This window comes from Saimiri boliviensis, chromosome 20 (assembly GCF_048565385.1).
Source record: "Saimiri boliviensis isolate mSaiBol1 chromosome 20, mSaiBol1.pri, whole genome shotgun sequence".
Taxonomy (NCBI): Eukaryota; Metazoa; Chordata; class Mammalia; order Primates; family Cebidae; genus Saimiri; species Saimiri boliviensis.
The window spans coordinates 26320959-26344593 of record NC_133468.1 but is presented as its reverse complement, the minus strand read 5'-3'; the positions used below and the strand labels follow the sequence as shown (position 1 = coordinate 26344593).

At 37.9% G+C, this 23635-nt stretch overlaps 1 protein-coding gene across 4 annotated transcripts in view; it reads right to left on the bottom strand.

The window, feature by feature from the left end:
- Positions 1-23635, bottom strand: part of SDK1 (sidekick cell adhesion molecule 1) — a 948273-nt gene that overhangs the window by 610917 nt on the left and 313721 nt on the right. For all 4 annotated transcript variants that reach the window (XM_039460606.2, XM_074390484.1, XM_074390483.1 and 1 more), the window contains exon 2: positions 2070-2229. In XM_039460606.2, coding sequence (XP_039316540.2) covers positions 2070-2229 — 160 coding nt within the window. The remainder of the gene's footprint in view (positions 1-2069; positions 2230-23635) is intronic.

Here is a 23635-nt window from a genome sequence, read left to right as displayed (position 1 = left end):
ACATCTACGAGGAAACTGAAGATCTAGGAAACATTTCCTTTCCCATCATCTAAGGTGTGTAGCCTGGCTGCCAGGCCACTTTTACACATTATCCACATCACACACACTTCTTATTGGGAAGAATAATTTGGGTTCTTTGAAACCCAATTCCTTTCTTTCTGAGGCAAACAAAGCACTGCGTAATTTAATTTTTATGAGAAACCACATAAACATGAGAGGGAGGTGGGCTTTATTATATGCATTTTACAGATGGAAAAAGATCAATATGGTTAGATAACTTGTCCAAAGTCACATCGATCAGTTGAATAGCAAGTATCTGAGCTCCAGTCATCTGTCCTCATCCACTACTCATGCATGGTTCTCAATTCTATTTTGTTTTTGCTTTCTTACACCACTTCTAATAAACCAGGCCTTACAGTATCACATGGTAATAATGTATAATGCTGCCTACAATTTTTAAAGCATTGCTTACATGCCAGAAAACATGCTGTGACACATTCATTAGAGCATTAATGCTCACAACATCCCAAATGGGATCATTCCCATTTTGCAAATGTGTACAGTACTCTCTTTACACTTACGGGCTGGTGGGCCACCACCTGAAGTTATAACACCACTGCTCAGATGCAGTGGAGCTGTATTCTACCAGTCTTGGGATTCAGGGCTGTTTGAGTTCAACGTGCTATGATCTGCTATGATAAACTGCTCCCCAGTGTAGATCCTCTGACAGTGTGTGACAATAATGTAAGCAGTCACACACTCTCTTGTCTAAAGGGTGGGAGGATGATGGGAATGGGCAGAGCAAGTGACGTGTTACAAGGGAGGGGGGTGTCAGAGAGCACCGAGAACCAGGGAGTGTCTAGGCCTTTGCTGGAGGCAGCTCTGCTCAGCCGCCTGCTCCTGTGTGGGGCTGCAGACCAGGCAGCCAGGCCTTCTGACTGGTCCACAGAGGCTGAGAGGCGAGGTTTTTACAGAAAATCTTACAACTGTCAAATGTTGGCAGTCAGTAAAAAAATATGCTGTAAACATTCCTAATATATTTTTAAATGATTTTTAAAATACTCACACACACAACTGACACACATATACATTCTGGGCAGGCTAACTGTGGTTCCCCGGACCACCATATCACAACCTCAGAGGTAAAGAGAGTGACTGGGTCAGCTATTCCCCATTTTGAGAAGCTTATTATTCCATTTAAAATGCATCTGTATGGCCAATTCTTTCTTATTTCATCTGAGGAAGAACATGGCCTCGCTGATTCTGCTGATGTTGGAGTCTCCTGGACTTTTCCGGCACTGCTAGTTGTCCATCCTGCACAGAACTGCAGCAAATAACATTATCGTCCTCACAAAGCACAGCCCTGAGAAGCTCTGTGGTGTGGTAAGACCCCGAGGCTCCAAAGGCAGTGCTGCTGCTTCCAGGTGAATCCACACCTCAGTCTTATCCTGATCTCAGGCTCTGCCCCAGGTTCAGCCCCTCCATCCCCACATCACGTCCACCCCATGTGCATCAGATCCCTGGTGACTGGCACAGTGCCAGGCACATGGCAGGACTTCAGTATCTACTGGTTTTCGCTGCTGAATATAGAGGCTATACTTATGCCCATTCTCCATGATTCCATCCGGTCCTATCTTCACTTGAAAACAGCTAGGAAAGATTTTTGCTGACTACTCAGAGCTCTAGAAGCTAGCATACAGATCTGTTTAAACATTTGCGCTCTCTAGATAGAAACAATACTTGTGGGTGGGGCTGTTGCCCTTGGAAAGTAAATGCATTATACTAAAGCTGCTATTGGCATTGCTCTGTAACCATAGCTTTTTGTTGCCTGATTATTTCACTAATGGGCTTACTTTTACAAATATAATAATAGACTTCCTAGGTATAAACACAACCTATATGAGAACAGTAAATCACATTCTAATTACATATTCAAATCTATTCCTTTAACCTTTAATGCATTAGAAATTCAATCCAGTATTTTCACTCATTGTGCTATTAGAGCCAATAAGGCAAGTATTCCAAACATATCAACTGAAATGGGATCTTATTTTCAAGTAATCAATTACTTATATTCGCTGCTGTAGGTGGTGAGCTCACTGTCATCACGCATCCACTTGAACTCCAAAGGCCAGCTCCCTTCGGCAAGGCAGGTAAGAACAAGGCGGTTCCCTTCCAGGTGGATCTGTGGTAGGCCTGGCTCCGTTTTAAAATATGGAGCAACATCATCTAAAATATTTAAAAAAAAAAAAAACAAAAAAAAAACTGAAGTACACATGAAAGTGGCACTCATCTAATCAATAAATCAATTATTTAAACAAATCTAATATTAAAATGAAGGTGGTGACTATTTGGCCCAATTAAAAAGCAAATAATCCTTTACCACCTAGAAACAAGCAATACCTCAGATAATATTTCAAAAAGCTGAAAGCTCAGTGATACCCGCATTTGAAAGCATCTGACAGGTTCCTCTAAGTTCTTTCCACATATAATTAATAGCTTATTAAAGGGGCATATGAGGCAATCCCTGTACATACAAGCCTTTGGTTTTAACTAAGCAATCTATTTGCAAGTTAACAGTCAAGCGTATTAGGCTATAAAAGAGAAGTTTCCTCGTATAACCTTCAATTGGTTAAAAAAAAAAAAGATAAGCAAGAGTAGCATACATACATAAATGACATGAATCACAATCTAGCTTTCCTTTCATACACATGTGAAAATGATCTCTTTTTGGTGACTTTCAATGGGATACAACATGAGAAACTGGTGGTATATTCACATAATGGAACAGTGCACAGCAGCGAGAATGGACCAATGATTGCTACACACAGCAACATGGGTAAATCTCACATACGTCATGTCAAGTGAAAGAAGCCAGACAGAATTTTCAAAAAAGCTTATAGCATGTGCTACTATTCAAAAGCTCATAAAAATTCAGAACCAGATAAAACTAATCTATGGTGTTAGAGGTTAAGGTTAAGGGTTACCGCTGAGGGATGGGATAACGACGAGGGTGAAGGTAATGGAATGGCTTATGGAAAGCAGGTCAAAATTTATTTCCTGATATGGTTACAAAGGTATATTTACTTTGTGAAAATGTACAGAATACTAGATATGACTTGTTAACTTTTTGTAGATCTGCTTCAATAATATTTTCTTTTTAATATGGATACAGCACACATGGCTTCTAGCTCTAGCATCACTAATTAGCTACATGATCCTGATCAGGACATACAGGTTTGTTTCTTCATCAGCAAAATAAACAGAATTATATGACTCCTCATTTTTCTACAAAAGTCCCCAAGATCCACCTGCATAATCTGCTTTCTGTCTAACATTCATTCAGGCCTCCTGTCCTCTCTGCTCACACAGAGCACTCCAGGCACACTTCACTTCTTCCACATTTAATCCCAAGCCAAGCTCTTTCCTAGTGTTATGGTCTGAATGTCCCATACGAAACTCATATTGAAATGTGACAGCCATTATAATAGTAATAAGAGGCGGGACCCTGAAGATATGATTAGGTCATGAGGGCTCTACCTTCAGGAATGCATTAATGCTGATATTGTTGGAGCAGGTTAGTTATCAAGGCAGTGGGATCCTAAAAAAAGAATAAGTTGGGCCCCCATGCTCTCTCTGTCTCATGCACTCCCTTGCCCTTCTGACTTCCATGACAGGATGATATAGTACAAAGGGCTTCCCCAGAAGCACTGCCATGTTGTTGAACTTCCCAGCTTCTAGAACCATGAGTCAAATACACTTCCATCATTTAGGAATCACCGAGTCTGTTACAGCAGCAGAAAACGAACTAATACTCCTCCTGTGGGGCCTTCACACTTGGTCTTTCCTCCACTCAGGATACTCTGTGCATGCTGATCTTTTCTCATCCTTCAGGTTAACTAGAGCTCCTCCCACACAATATGCTATGACAAGTCATTATGTTTATTCCATTCACAATACTTATCAGATTCTAAAATTCAAGTGTTCGTAGGTTACTCTGAAGTACATCAGCCTTGATCACTTCTGAGTTCCTTGTACCTAGAACAATGCCAGGAACTAAGGAGACATTTAATAAATATTTACTGAATGAATAAATATAATACAAATATCAGCAACAGCTAGTATTTGTTATTTACTATGTGCTGGAAACCATTCTAAATGTCTTATATAAATTAACTTATTTCTCACAAAAGCCCTACAAAATAGACATCACCACTATACCCATTTTATGGATGAATAAACAGAAGCATGAAGAAGTTAAATAACTTGTTCAGTACTACCTGGCCAGTAGGTAGGAAAATCATGATTTAAATCCAGGTAATCTAGCTCTAGAACCCACCAATTTTATCTATTTTGAGTCCAAATATCACATATTTCTCAATAAGGAAAATTTCTTTTCAAGAACACATACCCAACTTTAAATTTTTGATAATTTATTTGTGACACTAAGCTGTTCTTATAAATTAATGTATATTTAATAAACATCAAATAGCATATTAGAAATGTTAACATTGAGACTGTAGTTACACATTAAACTACAGCATATAAACTAAAAATAATATAATTTAAAAATAAATATATAGGTTATTTTGTCATTTGATCACTATAATCCATAATAATCAGTATATTGGTAATACAATATTACCAACCTCTTACTAGTATTTGTTTATTTATTCATTCAAATAAATAAATATTAAATTTCATCTATGAGCATGACAAGAACTTACAGCAGGAGATTTAACCTAATCAATGAGATGAAATGCAGGGGCTGAGAACAAATATGTCAGTAGCAGTCAAAATACCTAAACAGGCCCTCTGGTAGGAGCAAACATGGTGAGTAGCCTTGGGAAGTGGAAAGGACTGAACTACAAGCCTTGTTGCAGGTGCAAAAAGTGTGAATGGAAGGGGATGAGCAGAGGCCAGGTAGTGCAGGGCCCTGCAGGTAAGGCAAGCACTCATTCTGGTTCCCATATCATCCTTGCATGATTATTCATGGTGCCCACTTCACATTCAAAAGTGTTTGAGTATTAACAACTTATGTGATCACCCTATTTATAACGTTGTAGAAAGTACTGTCAATATGATAATGATTATGATGATGATAATGATGATTAGCTATTATTACAAAAGGACAGCCAGTTGTGGTGGCTCCTATCCATAATCCCAGCATTTTGGGAGACTGAGGCAGGAGGATTGCTAGAGCTCCAGAGTTCAAGACCAGCCTCGGCAACACAGTGAGATCACATCTTCATAAAAAGTTTTTTTTTTTTTTTTTTTTTTAAAGTCCATAATTTATTCAAATTTACTCAGTGGTTTCCATAATTTATTCAAATTTACTCAGTGGTTTCTTTTTTTTTTTTTTTTTTTCATGGTAACAACAGTTTTTTTTTTTTTTTTCCGTTTTTTTTCTTCCCCACCCCCCCGCCCCTCCCCCATTTTCCCCCAACGGACCCCAGTGTGTAAAAAGTTTTTTAAAAATTGGCCAGTGTGACGGTATGCAGTCCCAACTACTCAGGAGGCTGAAGTGGAGGGATTACTCGAATCTAGTAAGTCAAGGCTGTAGTGTTTGTGCCATTGCACTCTAGCCTGGGTGACAGAGCAAGACTCTGTCTCAAAAAGGAGAGCAAAAAGCCTTTGAAGGGGTGGTGTGGTTGTGTTGTTAAAAGAACATTCTGGCTGTAACATGAGAAGGAATTAAAGAGGGAGTAGAGTAGTGGGAAAACACCAGTCTGGAGGCCACTGCAATGATCCAGGTAAAATGCCCTAAAAGGTGACAGTGGGTTGGGCCAAGGTGATAGTGGGAACTGCAGTGGAGGAGATGAAGAGAAATGAGTGGCTTTAAAACAATAGTTACTTGGTAAAGAAAGATTCAGTGATAGATTGGATATGGATGTGAAGGATAGGGAGATGTCAAGTAGGAGTCTTAGGTCTCTGACTTGTACAACTTCCTGTTCAATAAACAAGCACTGATTCTATGTACTAGCCTCTGAAATCAGCATTGGAAATAGAAAGAGTAAGACACAGTCGCTGTCCCTTAAGAGTTTACAATCTAGGTCTGACGCAGGAATATAAATAATAGTGTTAGATACTGTGATAGCATATGTAACTCAAAGTCAGTAGTCAAGCCTTATCCTTTTCTAAGAGATCCACCTGCTTCTTCTGCACCCAACATGCACTAAGCTATATTTCAAGTGCATTCTAAATTTGATTGTCAGCCTGTGTCCAATTTCCCTTTTTGCTATGTAATTCAGCTAAAATCACCTGCTCTTATGACCCAAACAGTCTAATAAAGCTGAACTTCAATGGAGGTAGCTTTGATCCTGTGGGATTTACTGAGCTACAGGCTTTATTAATGTCTTGCCATTTGCACTCTGTTCAACAATAGACAAAGAAATGCCACTTCATATTGTTCCAGTGTCCTACACGAATGAGTCATAAAAAATCCATCTTTTTGAAAGGGAAAAGCTTCAAGACAGAAGCTCAAAAATTTGAATTTAGTTTTGCAATTGATAGAGCATCATCAATTTAATATATTATACAATGATTTTGAATTTAAATGATAATTCAATTTTTCATAGACTTTACAGTTAACCAAACATGCCTATACTATGTACAAATTCCAATGTTGGGTACTGTGCTCTAATAGGGGAAAAAATGCTCATAAAGAATGGTTTCATACAGTTGGCAAGCAAGTATCTTGAGATCCAAATGACCATAATGTTATGGTTAGCACAGATAGTAATATTCATTATAAGAATGTTATAATGAATGTTATAATGAATGTTTCCCTCCCTTTTATAAGGGAGGGAAAATATGTCGATGCTCTGGAATTTTAAGCATTCAAACTAAAATCATAACCACAAACATACTGACATAGATTAGCCAATGCAGGGAATAGCACTTCTCCATGCCCAGCACTATTTACCATTGAAATACCTACAGTGGGTCATCAAGTTAAAAGAGGGCATAAAGGTAACAAAACACAAAAACTTTGGGGACAAAAAGAGAGAAAGAAGGATCAGTATTCAAGTCTGCACAGATCCCTGCAAAAGCATTTGATCTTTACATACTTTAAATGGGACAGAGAAAATTCTGAAATGATTCACAAAGAAAATGATAGCATTGCCTCTAAGGTAAAGTTATAGAACTTTTACCTGGGGAAAAGCTAATGGCCCACGTAATAATCTTTGAGGGGTGTGTGTATATTTCATATAATAACTAATAGATATATCCTTCCTCAGTAAAATAAGCAGATGTTAAGAATACTTCTGTATTCTAATAATGAACATTAGAAGACCCCTAGAATAAATTACTAAAAGTGAAATTTCCATTTTCATATAGAAAATGTTCTATTTTTAAACTAGAACACAAATCATTTATGGAAAAAAGAGAGTCTCATTTGTCTGGATACTATAGATTTAAGGTCTGCCCAAAGGACCGGAATGGACTTAATATTCTCTCAAGACAACATCATAATTTTTAAGTTCGGGGGTACATATGCAGGACGTGCAGGTTTGTTACATAGGTAAGCGTGTGTCATGGGGGTTTGTTATACAGATTATTTCACCACCCAGGTGTTAGGCAGAGCATCCATTAGCTATTCTTCCTGATCCTCTCCCTCCTCACACCCTCCATGCTCCAATAGGTCCAATGTGTGTCTTTCCCCTCTCTGTGTCCATGTGTTCTCCTCATTCAGCTCCCACTCATACGAGAAAACGTGGTATTTGGTTTTCTGTTCCTGTGTTAGTTTGCTAAGGATGATGGCCTTCAACTCCATCCATGTCCCTGGCAAAGTACATATCTGCATAGTATTCCATGGTGTATATGTACCACATTTGCTTTATCCAGTCTATCACTGATGGGTATTTGGGTTGATTCCATGTCATTGCTATTGGGAACATATGCATACATGTGTCTTTATAATAGAATGATTTCTATTCCTCTGGGTAGATACCCAGTAATGGGATTGCTAGGTCGATGGTATTTCTGTCTTCAGGTCTTTGAGGAATTATCACATTGTCTTCCACAATGTCTGAACTAATTTACCCTCCACCATTAGAGAAATGCAAATCAAAACCACAATGAGATACCAGTTAGAATGACTATAATTTAAAAATCAGAAAATAAAGAGATTCTGGGGAGGCTGTGGAGAAAAAGGAAGGCTTATACAACATCATAATTTTATGAGGAAGATGACACTTCTCTAAGGAAACTTTTAAGGTTTTCAGATTCAATGTAAATGTACTTAATGAATGGTACCTTTCCAATGTGAGACTAATCTACTCATACTAGAAAGGGACCATGACCCATCTATCTGCAGAGTAAAGATCATTCCCAAGGGCAGGAGCTAGAGCCTAAGAAGTGTGGAGGCAAAGCCTCCTCTCTCGGCTTCCCTAATATGAATAAGGGGGTCTTGCCATGGATTTTCATGCTGTTTGACAACAGTTAAAATTAATTCTTATCACCTGAAACCCTTCAATGGCAAAATAGGTAGGAATCAACTATGATGTACCAAGAAACTTAAACTCCAAGTTCTTCTGACTGCCCATGAGAGCTTCAACTAGGATAATCATCACCTATTTGATAATTTGCCCTTTTCTCCTCCATTTTAAAGCGATGATGAATAAAGAAATAATCAATCTCCACGTAGCAGAAGAATCAACTGTACCACAAACAAGGGTGGGGGGGGTCTCCGAAGCCTACAAAATCCACGTGTTCTGGTAAAGTGGCCATGAGATGTATTAAGCCATCGTAATCAGCACTGTCAATCAGGTGGGAGTCCAGCCGAGAGGATCAGAATGCCAGCGTGAAGGGAGCAATCAGCTGGGGCAGGTCCTTTATTACTGAACTCTGATTTTCCCACAGCCGAATTTCCCAGGGCGACTAATCTTTCAGTTTAAACCACTAATCTTCCTTTCAAAACTTCTTTTATATCAAATTCAAACATTTTCATGCCCCAAGCTTATGAATTTACCATGAGTGAAAAGTTTTATTTTTCAAATTCCAGTGAGAAACAAAAGCACAGGGCATAATGTATTATTTGTGAACAATTATTCTGAAAAATATGGGTAGAAGATCCTTTTCTGGTAAATGTAGTCATTCAAATTTCAGCTGCTGGCACTTCATTATGTATACCTATCGAAGCCAAGAATTTAATCTCACAGTGCAATGTGCTTTCTTCATAATAGTAATATCAATCTTTTTAAAGACAACAATTATTATTTTCAAGTGTATTTCTGGGGTAAGGTTTAAATATATAACTAGATATGTTCCACTATAGTTAAATATGCAAATATAGACAGGCCCACAGTATGATGCTGTAAGAGGATCTGATGACTGTTTTTAATTTGACTTAACTTTTTTATTTCCATAGGTTTTTGGGGAACAGGTGGTGTGTGGTTACATAAGTAAGTTATTTCGTGGTGATTTGTGAGATTTTGGTGCAACTATCACCCAAGCAGTATATACTGTACCCAATTTGTAGTCTTTTATCCCTCACCCCCTCCCACCCATTACCACAAGTCCCCTAAGTCCATCGTGTCATTCTTATGCCTTTGCATCCTCATAGCTTAGGTCCCAGTTATGAGTGAGAACATATGATGCTTGGTTTTTCCATTCCCTAGTTACTTGACTTAGAATAATGGCCTCCAGCTCCATCCAGGTAGCTGTGAATGCCATTATTCTTTTTTTTTTTTTTTTTTTTGTGACAGAGTCTCACTCTGTAGTACAGTGGCATGATCTTGGCTCACTGCAACCTCTGACTCTTGGGTTCAAGCAATTCGCCTGCCTCAGCCTCCTGAGTAGCTAGGATTACAGGCGCACACCACCCCACACCCAGCTAATTTTTGTATTTTTAGTAGAGACAGGGTTTCACCATATTGGTCAGGCTGGTCTCAAACTCCTGACTTCGTGATCCACCCTTCCGTCCTGGCCTCCCAAAGTGCTGAGATTACAGGTGTGAGCCACCGCGCCCGTCCCATTTCATTCCTTCTTATAGCTGAAAAGTATTCCACAGTTGTACTAGTTTACATTCTCACCAGCTGTAAAAGTGTTCCCTTTTCACTCCATTCCCACCAACATCTGTTTTTTTTTTTTTTTTTTTAATTTTTTCATTATGACCACTCTTGTAGGAGTAAGGTGGAATGGCATTGTGGTTTTGATTTGCATTTCTCTAATCAACAGCCATAATTTTAAAAAAATAATAGATGTTGGCTGGATAGGGTGAAAAGGGAACACGTTTACACTGCTGCTGGGAATGTAAACTAGTACAACCACTACAGGAAACAGTGTGGAGATTCTCTAAAGAACTAAAAGTAGAAATACCATTTGATTCAGCGATCCCACTACTGGGTATCTACCCAGAGGAAAAGAAGTCATTAGATGAAAAAGATACCTATGACTGTTAAGACAAAGTCCTCTATTTGAGTTAGGATGAGGCAGTTCAGGCTGCACTTCCTGTCACCACCCTTGTAAATTCTTTTGTTGTTAAATGTGAAACAGAGGAGGTGGTGCAGGAGGAGGAAGAGCAGGAGGAGAAAGGAGAAAAAGGACAAAAGTGAATGGTACGTATTTATTCTCAAACTAGATAATTCTCCCTCTATTGTCACAGCAAATTCCCAGGCTTCATTTTCTTAGCTTATCATAAATATTTCTAAATACTTCCTAGTGATAGACTTTCAAATATAGTTGGATGTACCATCCTATTCTATGGATCCAAAAAAAAAAAAAATTACCCAACTTCTCTGTATTTCACCTTATGTCTCTCTACTACTGCCTTGTAAAATAAGTATCAGGCATTTTAGGATGAAAGGTAGCTACAACTGAACGAATATATATCTTATTTCAAACAATCAGAAGAATTAACGCAGGTCAAAGTTTGTGTTGCATATTCCTTGATCTCACCATAAATTCATTATTTTGTATTCAAAAGTTTGACTAACAAGTGTGAGATTTTCTCCCAGTAATTTCTCACTGCTGTCCTCTCTACATTTGAGTCAGGGCACATGAAAATAGAGAAAGCAGGAGGGTACCAGAGATTGCTATTGAACAGCACTGTGAACAGTTTGCTTATGCAGTCAGTCAGTGGGGAAGTCAAACTGATTATTTCTGTTTTCTCTGAAATCAATGTGAATTAACAGCATGTTTAAGGGAACTCTTGGGGTAAACCTACCCCTCCAATATTTTCCCCTAAGAAACCATTCAAGCTTCCAGTGAGATTAATCCACAGTTGAAGCTGATGGTAGAAATATAAATGGCTATATTTATGTACTAGTTTTCTCTTGCACTGTGCTAATCTATTTCAGTATATAAATTAATAACAAGACACAGTGGGATAAATACAATTCCCCTGTTTCTCCAAACTGAAATAAGCTTCTAGCCCTCCAATATTTTACTTCAAAGTAGAAGTATACTAAATTGTCATTTCTATAGTTTGTAGTGAAAAAGTATCACCAACCAAAATAAGAGGAAAGTCGTCAGAAATAACCAACATTATTCTTGAATATGGCATAATATTTCTTTCAAAGATTCTTTCAAATAATCTTTAAAATTTTACTCTGATTAAATAAAAAGACAAAAGGTCCAAGAAAAGAAACTCAAATATGATTTACCTTCTCCTGCTTAGCCGTTTGCTAGTGAGTTTATGACAATTATGTACTGCCATAAAAACTGAGATGAAAAAGATATCTACATGGTGAAGATTTAATTTTACATCAAGAAATTACACATGAGAAAAGAATCTGTAAGGATATCTAAGTTCAGCCAAAGCTTATTGATTTTAGCAAAGTTACAAACCATAGAGGTTTCTCAAGAAGTACTCACATGTGATTCAAGTTTAGAGCAAGGACTTTGGAGCCCTTGGTTCAAAGCCCAGCTTTAGGCCGGGTACAGTGGCTCCTACCGTAATCCCAGCACTTCCGGAAGCTAAGGTGGGCTGATCATCTGCGGCCAGCAGTTCCAAGACCAGTCTGGCCAACATCGCAAGACCCACATCTCTACTGAAAACACAAAAATTAGCTGGGCACAGTGGTGTGTGCCGATGGTCCCAGCTACTTGTGAGGCTAAGGCAGGAGAATCACTTGAACCCAGGAGGCTAAGGTTGCAGTGAGCCGAGATCAGGCCACTGTACTCCAGCCTGAGAGAGAGAGTGAGACTGCTTCAAAAAAAAAAAAAAGAAAAGAAAGAAAGAAAGACAGGTTCCAGCACTTTGGGAAGGCAAGGTAGGCAGATCACGAGGTCAGGAGATCAAGATCATCCTGGCTACCATGCTGAAACCCCATCTCTACTAAAAATACAAAAAATTAGCCGGGTGTGGTGACATGCACCTGTAGTCCCAGCTACTCAGGAGGCTGAGGCAGGAGAATCACTTGAACCCGAGAGGTGGAGATTGCAGTGAGCTGAGATTTTGCCACTGCACTCCAGCCTGGGAGACAGAGAGACACTCTGTCTCAAAAAAAAAAAAAAAAAAAAAAAAAAAAAGAAGAAGAAGAAGAAGAAGAAGAAAAATAAAAATCCTAGCTCTCCCCTTACTGGCTCTGTGATCTTGGGTAACCTACTTAACTTCAAATGCCTAGGTTTCTCAATCAACAAAGTAATAGCACCAAGTTCTTCAAGAGCAGCAGTTCTCAAGGTTTTGCATCTCAGGGTCCCTTTGCAACTTAAAAAAATTATTGAGGACCCCTAAATTGTAGTTTATGTGACTTATTTCTTTCCATATTTATCATGTTAGAGAGTAAACCTGTGAACTTTAAAAAGTTATTAATTCCTTAAAAAATCAAAGTCATTACACTATTAAAAGACACATTTATGAAAAATAACCATATTATCCAAAAGAAATCTAAAACTTCTTCAGAGTGGCACTGTTTAAATGTTTTTGAAATTTTTCCAGTGTCTGGTTTAATAAAGGACATCTAGATTCTCATACCTGCTTCTGCATTTAGTCTCTTGTAATATGTTCAGTTGAAGGATATTAATAAAATACAGCCTCCCAGATACATAGTTGGAAATGAGAGGAGTATTTTAATTGCCTTCTGAAATAGCTGTGAATATTTTTGTTAATACTGTAGTAAAACTAAACAAGTGTCATTTTCATAAAGGTTAGTTGCAGTGTGGAATCTGAAACCCCATAAACGACACTTTGGTGCTTTGTTACATTAAAATCCTTTGGACTCTCTTGCACTTGGAATGGATCTTTTCCATATGCTTGGCTTTTCTGGTTCACTGAGTTATGTAGACCTTCCAAATGCTGACACATTTCATTATACAATGTAAAAAAATATCGCATATTAATACAGCTACCTATCTCATCAGATAACTCCTTAAATAATGAGAAAATATCAAGCTCATGGTGGCACATACAAGATTTCCAAAATTCTAATTTTTACTTATGAGTTCAATTTTTATCTTTATACACAAATACTGTCCGTTTTTATTGATGCGACAGGCTTATTTGTTCGTTTTCAAGAAAATCCTGCCAAATGCTCAAGACTGAATTACCACAGTTTTTTTGTCAGTCATTACCTTCAAGTAAAAATAGGATGCCATGCAAAAAGGCAGCGAGTTCAGCTCAGACAATCTCCCAAAGCCTTTGCCTTGAGACAACCATCACACTTTGTTGCACAGCAGAAGTGTTTAGATGTAATTCACATTTCCACACAGAGTATTTTTAAAATTTTATTTATTTGAGTCAAATTAATTAATATAATTAATAATTTTTACTACTTTCAGGATTTTTTGAGAGCGCTAGATTTTATTTCTTACTGATACGTGTGTGGCAAGCATGAGTAACAAGCCAACTGGTAGAGTTTGGTGCCATTGCCTCAGGATACATGCTCAAGGGCCAGGAGTTTTCTCATGACTGCTTTTAAAGCATTGCCAAAAGTTCAACAAGGAGAGAAAAGTACAAAGGTCTATTCTGATAAAATATTTTTGACCTTGTGGCCTCCTCCACCAAAAGGGCTCAGGGTCCACCACAGGTTCTTGAACCACACTTTGAGAACTGCTGCTCTAGACTTGTCTTGAGGATTAAATTATTTAATGCGTGCAGAATGCTTATGCCAGCACCTGCTAGAAAAGCACAATCTATGTGTTAGTTCCTATTAAAACGCATTGTCACAAAATGAAATTGCATCTTCCTACAGAATGCTGAATCTTGAACTTCATCCACAACACATTTACTTTTGACTTTCTAAATAACACACATAAATCAGGCTACCGTCTTAAATGTCAGTAACTATCAAGCCACAGAAGTTGTTCAATTTAAAGAAAAGAAGATATTCATATTTTCAATTACTGCAGAATTCTAGAGAAGTCTAGATACTGATTTCATTATTTATTCTATCATTCAACAAATATTAAATACCTACTAAACGTCTATGAAATGAGAATATAAATGAGAATTTTAAAAACGGAACAAAGAATAGAATCACACCTTCATGGAGCTTATCTTCTAGTTCAGAGAAATAAACAGTAAATAAAAGGTATAGTCAGTTTCACTAATGTACATTATTTCTTTCATTCAAATTACTTCATATGTGGTTGATAAACAGGAACTGATATTTGTATAACACAGCAGTTGTAGTGATCATGAACAAGCTTTAATATTTAACTAAAAAGTGAGCCTTAAAATAAAAGGAAATGATTAGCAGCAGCAGCACAACAAATAACAACTTTAAAAACTAAAAAAACTAGCCAACAAACATATGAAAAAGTGCTTATCATCACTGGTCATTAGAGAAATGCAAATCAAAACTACATTGAGATACCATCTCACACCAGTTAGAATGGCGATCATTAAAAAATCTGGAAACAACAGATGCTGGAGAGGATGTGGAGAAATAGGAACACTTTTACACTGTTGGTGGGAATGTAAATTAATTCAACCATTGTGGAAGACAGTGTGGCGATTCCTCAAGGACCTAAAAATAGAAATTCCATTTGACCCAGCAATCCCATTACTGGGTATATATCCAAAGGATTATAAAGCATTCTACTATAAGGACACATGCACACGAATGTTCATAGCAGCACTGTTTACAATAGCAAAGACCTGGAACCAACCCAAATGCCCAACGATGATAGACTGGAAAGGGAAAATGTGGTACATATACACCATGGAATATTACGCAGCCATCAAAAACGATGAGTTCACGTCCTTTGTAGGGACATGGATGAACCTGGAAACCATCATTCTCAGCAAACTGACACAAGAACAGAAAATCAAACACCGCATATTCTCACTCATAGGCAGGTGTTGAACAATGAGAACACATGGACACAGGGAGGGGAGCACTACACGTGGGGGTCCTTTGGGGTGATATGGGGGAGGGACGGGGGGGTGGGGAGGTGGGAAGAGATAGCATGGGGAGAAATGACTGATACAGGCAAGGGGACAGAAGGCAGAAAACCACACTGCCATGTGTGTACCTATGCAACAATCTTGCATGTTCTTCACATGTACCCCAAAACCTAAAATGCAATAAAATAAATTTTTAAAAAAATTAAAAAAAAATAAAGAATTTACCAGTTAAAAAAAAAAAAAAAAAAAAAACTAAACTAAAAAACAAAAGGACCTTCCTTTGTGTAGTGCAAGTAGTGGCTAGTGGCCAGTGTAGGGGCTTCACAAACCACTTCACCTTCTACATTAAACTACTGAGAGAAGCTGAAGGTGTATCTTGGAAGCCCTTTTTCTTTTTATCAAAACAGCAAATAAGTGAAGAAAGTTACTAGGAGCATTATATTTTTATTAATGTCCTGACTGCAAAATTCCACAGATTTTGAGGGTTTGTACCTAATGCTTTTTTCATAAGTTCTGTTATTCTGGAGTATCATTTCATGGAACATAAAATTTTTCAGGAACACACATATGGAATAATAAGAGAAACACTTCTATATAATGTGGTGTTAATACTACAGAAAAAAATAAGAGAAAGAAGAGGAAAAAAAGAAATTTGGGGAAAAACTGGCAATTTTCAACAAGGAAGATTTTTTAAAAGGTCTTGTTAAGATACTTTTCTTTGATACCTAGTTTATTGAGAATTTTTAGCATAAAGGGCTGTTTAATTTTTTAAGGCCTTCTCTGCATCTATTTAGATAATCATGTGGATTTTGTCTTTGGTTCTGTTTATGTGGTGGATTACATTTATAGATTTGTGTATGTTGAACGAGCCTCGCATCCCAGGGATGAAGCCTACTTGATCATGATGGATAAGCTTTTTGATGTGCTGTTGCAATAGGTTTGCCAGTATTTTATTGAAGATTTTTGCATCTATGCTCATCATGGATACTGGCCTGCAGTTTTTATTTTGTTTTGTTTTTTGTTTTTTTGAGTCTGTGCTGGGTTTTGGTATCAGGAGGATGTTGGTCTCGTAAAATGATTTGGGAAGGATTACCTCTTTTTATAATGTTTAGAATAGTTTCAACAGGAATGGTAGCTCCTCTTTGTATGTCTGGTAGAATTCAGCTGTGAACCCATCTGGACCTGGACTTTTTTTGGTCGGTAGGCTATTAATTGCTGCCTCAACTTCAGCCCCTCTTATTGATCTGTTCAGGGTTTCAACTTCTTCCTGGTTTAGGCTTGGGAGGGTGCAAGTGTCCAGAAATCTATCCATTTCTTCCAGGTTTACTGGTTTATGTGCATAGAGTTGTTTGTAGTAATCTCTGATGGTAGTTTGTATTTCTGTGGAGTCAGTGGTGATATCCCCTTTATCATTTTTTTTTTTTTTTGCATCTACTTGATTCTTCTCCCTTTTCTTTTTTATTACTCTGGCTAGTGGTCTGTGTATTTTGTTGATCTTTTCAAAAAACCAGCTCCTGGATTTACTCATTTTTTGAAGGGTTTTTTTGTGTCTTTATCTCCTTCAGTTCTGCTCTGATCTTAGTTATTTCTTGTCTTCTGCTAGCTTTTGAGTTTCTTTAATCTTGCTCCTCTAGCTCTTTCAATTTTGATGATAGAGTGTTGATTTTAGATCTTTCTCATGTGGGCAGTTATTGCTATAATTTTCCCTCTAGAGACTGCTTTAAACATGTCCCAGAGATTCTGGTATGTTGTGTCTTCGTTCTCATAGGTTTCAAAGAACATCTTTATTTCTGTCTTCATTTCATTGTTTATCCAGTAGACATTCAGGAGCCACTTGTTCAGTTTCCATGAAGTTGTGTGGTTCTGAGTTAGTTTCTTAATCCTGAGCTCTAATTTGATTGCCCTGTGGGCTGAGAGACTGTTTGTTATGATTTCTGTTCTTTTGCATTTACTAAGGAGTGATTTACTACCAATTATGTGGTCAATTTTAGAGTAGGTGCAGTGTGGTGCTGAGAAGACTGTATATTCTGTGGATTTGGGGTAGAGATTTCTGTAGATGTCTATTAGGTATCTCAAAATAATAAGAGCTATTTACAGCAAACCTACAGCCAATATCATACTGAATGGGCAAAAACCTGTCTAGTGCCAGGTTCGTTTCTATGGGACTGATAGGGCATGGAAAATAGGCCCGGGGAAGAGTCACAGGGTGAGAGCCACATAGGGGGGAAATTAAGATGGGGAGTGGGGGGCATGTCCCCACCTGAAATGTGCAGCTTGCTCAGAGGGTCACGGGACTTAACCTCCTTGGTGCTCTGATTCAGATCCTATGCTTACCTCATCCCTCCTGCAACCCATGGTCCATGAGAGCCCTGCCAGTCTATGGGATGCCATGGGTACTCAATGCAAATCTGAGCAGCGGCTACCACCAGGCTTGGCAATTTGTTGCAGGGACCTGGGCAGGAAGTTGGACTAACACCAGTATGACGGACACCAGTCTGCCTCCCACAGAGGGAGGCAATGTTGAAAGCAGGGAAACAGACCTTAAGGCCTGGCAGCCCTCACTGCCATGGAACTCAAACTGAAGCCCTCACTAGAGAGCTTGGCAGCAAATACACCAGCTTGACCCCAACCAGGAAGATCCAGCTGGGGAAAGAGAGACACCATTGGGAAGGCAAGGCAAACCTTACCTGCAAACAAACTCCAGGAAGGACCACCCACCCAACAACCTGACTGAACCCGAGAGAGCCCAGCAATGACCTCTACAGGCCAAATAAGATGCAGCTCGAACCTCAACAGAAAAAAAGTCCACTCAGAGACTCTTCCTGAAATCACCAATTTCAAAGATTAAAGGAAAAGAAATCCACAAAAATGTGGGGAAAAAACAGTGCAAAAAGGATGAAACCATCAAAGAACAGAACACCTCTTCTCCTCCCAGGGATCACAACTCCTCACCATCAAGGGAACAAAAAAAAGAGAATGAATCTGATAAATTGACAGAAGCAGGCTTCAGAAGGTGGGTAATAACAAACTTCTCTGAGTTAAAAGACCATGTTCTAACCCAATGAAAAGAAACTAAGAATCTTGAGAAAAGGTTAGATGAAATGCTAACTAGAATAACCCGCTTAGAAAAGAACATAAACAACTTAATGGAGCTGAAAAACACAGCATGAAAACATCACTAGGCATATACAAGTTTCAACAGCCAAATCGATCAAGCAGAAGAAAGGATATCAGAGATAGAAGATCAAATCAATGAAATAAAAGGAGAAGGCAAGGTTAGAGAAAAAAGTGTGAAAAAAAGATGAACAAAGCCTCCAAGAACTACGGGATTATGTGAAAAGACCTAATCTACGCTCGATCGGCATACCTGAATGTGACAGAGAGAATGAATCCAAGTTGAAAAACACACTTCAAGATATTATCCAAGAGGACTTTCCCAACCAAACAAGGCAGGTCAACATTCAAATCCAGGAAATACAGAGACCACCACAAAGAAATTTCTCAAGAGGAGTAACCCCAAGGCACATAGTTGTCAGATTCACCAGGGTTGAAATGAAGGAAAAAATCCTAAGGGCAGCCAGATAGAAAGGTTGAGTCACCCACAAAGGAAAGACCATCAGACTCACAGTGGATCTCTTGGCAGAAACCCTTCAAGCTAGAAGGGAGTGGTGGCCAATATTCAACATCCTTGAAGAAAATAACTTTCAACCCAGAATTTCATATCCGGCCAAACTAAGCTTCATAAGTGAAGGAGAAATAAAATCCTTTATGGACAAGCAATTGCTGAGAGATTTCGTTGCTACAAGACCTGCCTTACAAGAGCTACCGAAGGAAATACTAAACAGGGAAAGGAACAACCAGTACCAGTTACTGCAAAAACGTACCAAATGGTAAAGAACAATGATGAATTGAAGAAGCCACATCAACTAACGGGCAAAAAAAACAGCCATTAACAAAATGGCAGGATCAGATGCAAACATAACAACATTAACTGTCTATTGCTCTAAATGGCCTAAATGCCCCAATCAAAAGACACAGACAGGCAAACTGGATAAAAAGTTAAGAACCAATGGCGTGCTGTATTCAGGAGACCCATCTCACATGCAAAGACTCACATACACTCAAAATAATGGGACGGAAGAAGATTTACCAAGTAAATGGAGAGCAAAAAAAAGCAGGGGTAGCAATCCTAGTCTCTGATAAAACGGACTTTAAACCAACAAAGACCAAAAGAGACAAAGAAGGGCATTACATAATAGTAAAATGATCAATGCAACAACAAGAGCTGTTTACAATAGCAAAGACCTGGAACCAACCCAAATGCCCATCGATGACAGACTGAACAAAAAAAAATGTGGCACATAGACACCATGCAATACTACGCAGCCATAAAAAACAATGAGTTCGTGTCCTTTGTAGAGACATGGATGAACCTAGAAACCATCATCCTCAGCAAACTGACACAAGAACAGAAAACCAAACACCTCATGTTTTCACTCATAGGCAGGTGGTAAACAATAAGAACACTTGGACACAGGGAAGGGAACAACACTCACAGGGCCAGGTTGTGGGGTGGAGGGGAGGGAAGGGGAGGGACAGCAGGAAGTGGGGTGCAGGGAGGATGAGGAGGGATAACACTGGGAGAAATGCCTGATGTAGGTGACGGGGGGGTGGGAGGATGAAGATAGCAAACCACCATGGCATATATGTACCTATGCAACAATCCTGCAATGCAGGACGTGCACATGTACCCCAGAGCCCAAATACAATTTAAAAAAAAAGACATATATGAGGCCAACAAACATACGAAAAAATGCTCATCATCCCTGGTTATTAGAGAAATGCAAATCAAAACCACACTGAGATACCACCTTATGCCAGTTAGAATGGTAATCATTAAAAAATCTGGAGACAACAGATACTGCAAAGGATGTGGAGAAATGGGAACACTTCCACATTGTTGGTGGGAGTGTAAATTAATTCAATCGTTGTGGAAGACAGTGTGGTACCTCCTCAAGGACCTAGAAATAGAAATTGCATTTGACCCATCAATCCCATTCCTGGGTATATACCCAAAGGATTATAAATCGCTCCATTATAAAGACACATGCACACCTATGTGCATTGTGGCACTGTTTACAATAAGAAAGACCCGGAACCAATCCAAATGCCATCTATGATAGACTGGACAAGGAAAATGTGGCACTTATAAACCATGGAATACTATGTAGCCATAAAAAATAAGTTCATGTCCTTTGTAGGGACATGGATGAATCTGGAAACCATCATTCTCAGCAAACTGACACAAGAACAGAAAATCAACCACTGCATATTCTCACTCATAGGCAGGCATTGAACAATAACACATGGACAGAGGGAGGATAGCATCACACACTGGGTCTGTTTGGTGGAGCCAGGGGAGGGACAGTGGGGTGTGGGGAGTTTGAGGAGGGATAACATGGGGAGAAATGCCAGATGTAGGTGACGGGGGGATGGAGGCAACAAACCACATTGCCATTTATGTACCAATGCAACAATCCTGCAGGATGTGCACATGTACCCCATAACCCAAAGTAAAATAAAAAGAAAAAAAAAAGGCCTTGTTGAAAAGGAAACATCTGAGTAGGAAAGGGAAGGAGCTGAAGAAGGGAGTCATGCACTCAGGCATCCTGACAGCAAGAAAAGCAAGTACAAAGTCACTGATGTATGAGTCAGTCCAGTGTGTTCTAAGACCAGTAGCGAGACCAGGGTGGTTGAAGTGCAGTGAACGAGGGGTGCGGATAGATGAGGGTAAAAAGTAAGAGGGAGAATTCTAAAGGGCTCTGGACTTATAAGGGAAGCCAGTGGAGAATGTTGAGCAAAGTGTGATACGTTCTGACTTCACTGGCTCACTGTCCACTCCACACTCAACTCTGCTGGGATTAGGCTATAAGGGGTGAAGCTGGGAGACCACTCAGGAGGCCATTTTATTATTCCAGATAAGAAATGATGGTCATTTGGTAAATTATTTGCAGTAAAGGTGGCAATAGGTGATGAGACCTGGGGTCTATGGTAGAATTTATAGATGTAAGGTAAGCATAAGAGAAAAAGAAGAATCAATGACCAAACCAAGATTTCTGGCCTGAAAAAATAGAAAGACATAGTTGTCATTTCCTGAAATGGTAACTCATGATGGAAGGAGCTGGCTCAGAGGAAAAGAAAAAGAGCTCAGTGTTAAACTTATGATGTTTGAAATACCCATTAGACATCCACATAGAGCAGCTATTAAATTAGCAGTTAAGATTCATGCAGTATATGTGATTTTCACAAAAGTACAAAATTAACACTTTGGAAATTAGTATCTTTCAAAATTAACATCTGGAATTAGATAATTGGATAATTCCAAATCATAAATTTTATTTTAAAAAATAAACTTTTGTCAAAGACATGAAACGTACAGATTAACTAAAACAACTTAATTTCATGAGAAGTTAAAATTTAAATATCCCAGTTGATTATTTTTAAATCAAAGCCAAAAATAGAAATCATCTTGATTATCTAAAACAAATATTTGCAAGAGCTCTTAAATAATTTTACTCTGAAACATTTTAATTCTCATTTTCTTATCAAGTATACCCAGTTGGTATGTCAAATCTAATTATGTAATCAGATTTAGTGAAAATTACTCTGGAAAAAAAAGAAAAATTAAATAGTGGCTGACATTTCTATTATTCAAGAAAGAAAAATGTACTGTCTAAATATATAATGGAATCAAATCTAGGTGCATAATTTTTAACCATTAAGCTGTACTTTAGTTTCCTTCCCAATAAGAAGGAAAAGTAAACATTATTAGTAAACAGGAAGGACTTGCATGTCTGAGCAATGAAGTAAACGAGACTCAACAGTTCACTGACAATTGTGGGCATTTTTTCCTTGAGAATATTTTTCTTTAAATAACATTATTTCTTCAAAGCATAAAACAATCTTATAAGCAGTGAGCTATGTATGCTTTCTCCTCACAGGCATAATTCTACAGTAAACTTTCCTGACAGCCTAAAATTCCACAATATATCCCTTTGAATTATTTAACTGTTCTTTCAAATGCCAATATCACAAGGTGAGAAAAAAATTACATTATACAGTAGACATCACACCTAGTGTGTGTGTGTGTCTTATTTTATTTTTTTCCTCAAGTGCTTACAGACCACTAATCATGATAGAATACATCCTGGACTCGTAAACAAACCTGAACAAATTTAAATTTATACAGAATATATCCTCTGGCCACAGTACTAATAGAATAAAACTAGAAAACAAAACCAAAAGACAACAGGAAAATCTCCAAAGACCTGGAAACTGAACAACACAATTTTTAAAAATACACAAGTCAAAGAAAAAGTCTGGAATTAAATAAAAAATATATAAAACAGTACAAATGAAAATATAACATATCAAAATATGTGCGAGATGCAGCTAAAGAAGTGCTGAGAGGAAAATATACAGCACTAAGATGCTTACATTAGAAATGAGAAAAAGCCTAAAATCAATAACCTACCTTCCTACCTCAATGAAAGGAAAAGAAAATTAAAACAAATTTAAAGAAATAAAATAATAAAGATAAGAGCAGAATCAAAAAGAGAGAGAGAAAATACAAAAAATAAAATGATAAGAAAGCTGGTTCTTTGAGAAAAAAAATGATAAACCTCCAGCAAGACTAAAAGAAACAAAAAGAGAGAAGACGCAAATCTTCAACACCAACAGTGATATCATAGCAGATCTTGAAATCATTAAAAAAAAAATACTGTGAACAACTTTAAACTCACAAATCTAACAACCTGAAAAATCTAAACCCATTCCTGGAGAACTACAAACTACTAACGTTCAGCCAAAATAAAATATTAATAGAGAGTCTGAACATTCCCATAACCAATTAAAGAAACTGAATTTATAAAATAAAAGCTTTCAACAAAAATTCTCCAGATCCAGATGATTTCACTGGTGAATTCTACAAAACGTTAAAGAAGAATGAACACCAATGTACACAATTTTGTCCAGAAAATAGAAGAGAAAGAAACATTTTCCAATTCATTTCTTGGAGGCTATTATTACCCTGATAGAAAATCCTGAAAAAGAATACAAAAAAGTAAACTTTAGTATCTCTCATAAACTTAGACCCAAAAATCTTCAACAAAACATTTGCAAATCAAATCCAGTAATGTATTAAAATAATTTATATACAACTAAGTGGAATACCTTCTAGGTACGTAAGGCAAGTTCAACATTCAGAAAAAAAAATAAGTAAATGTAATCTGCCATATCAATGGGATAAAGAAAAAAATTAGGTGAGCTATCAATTGAGGC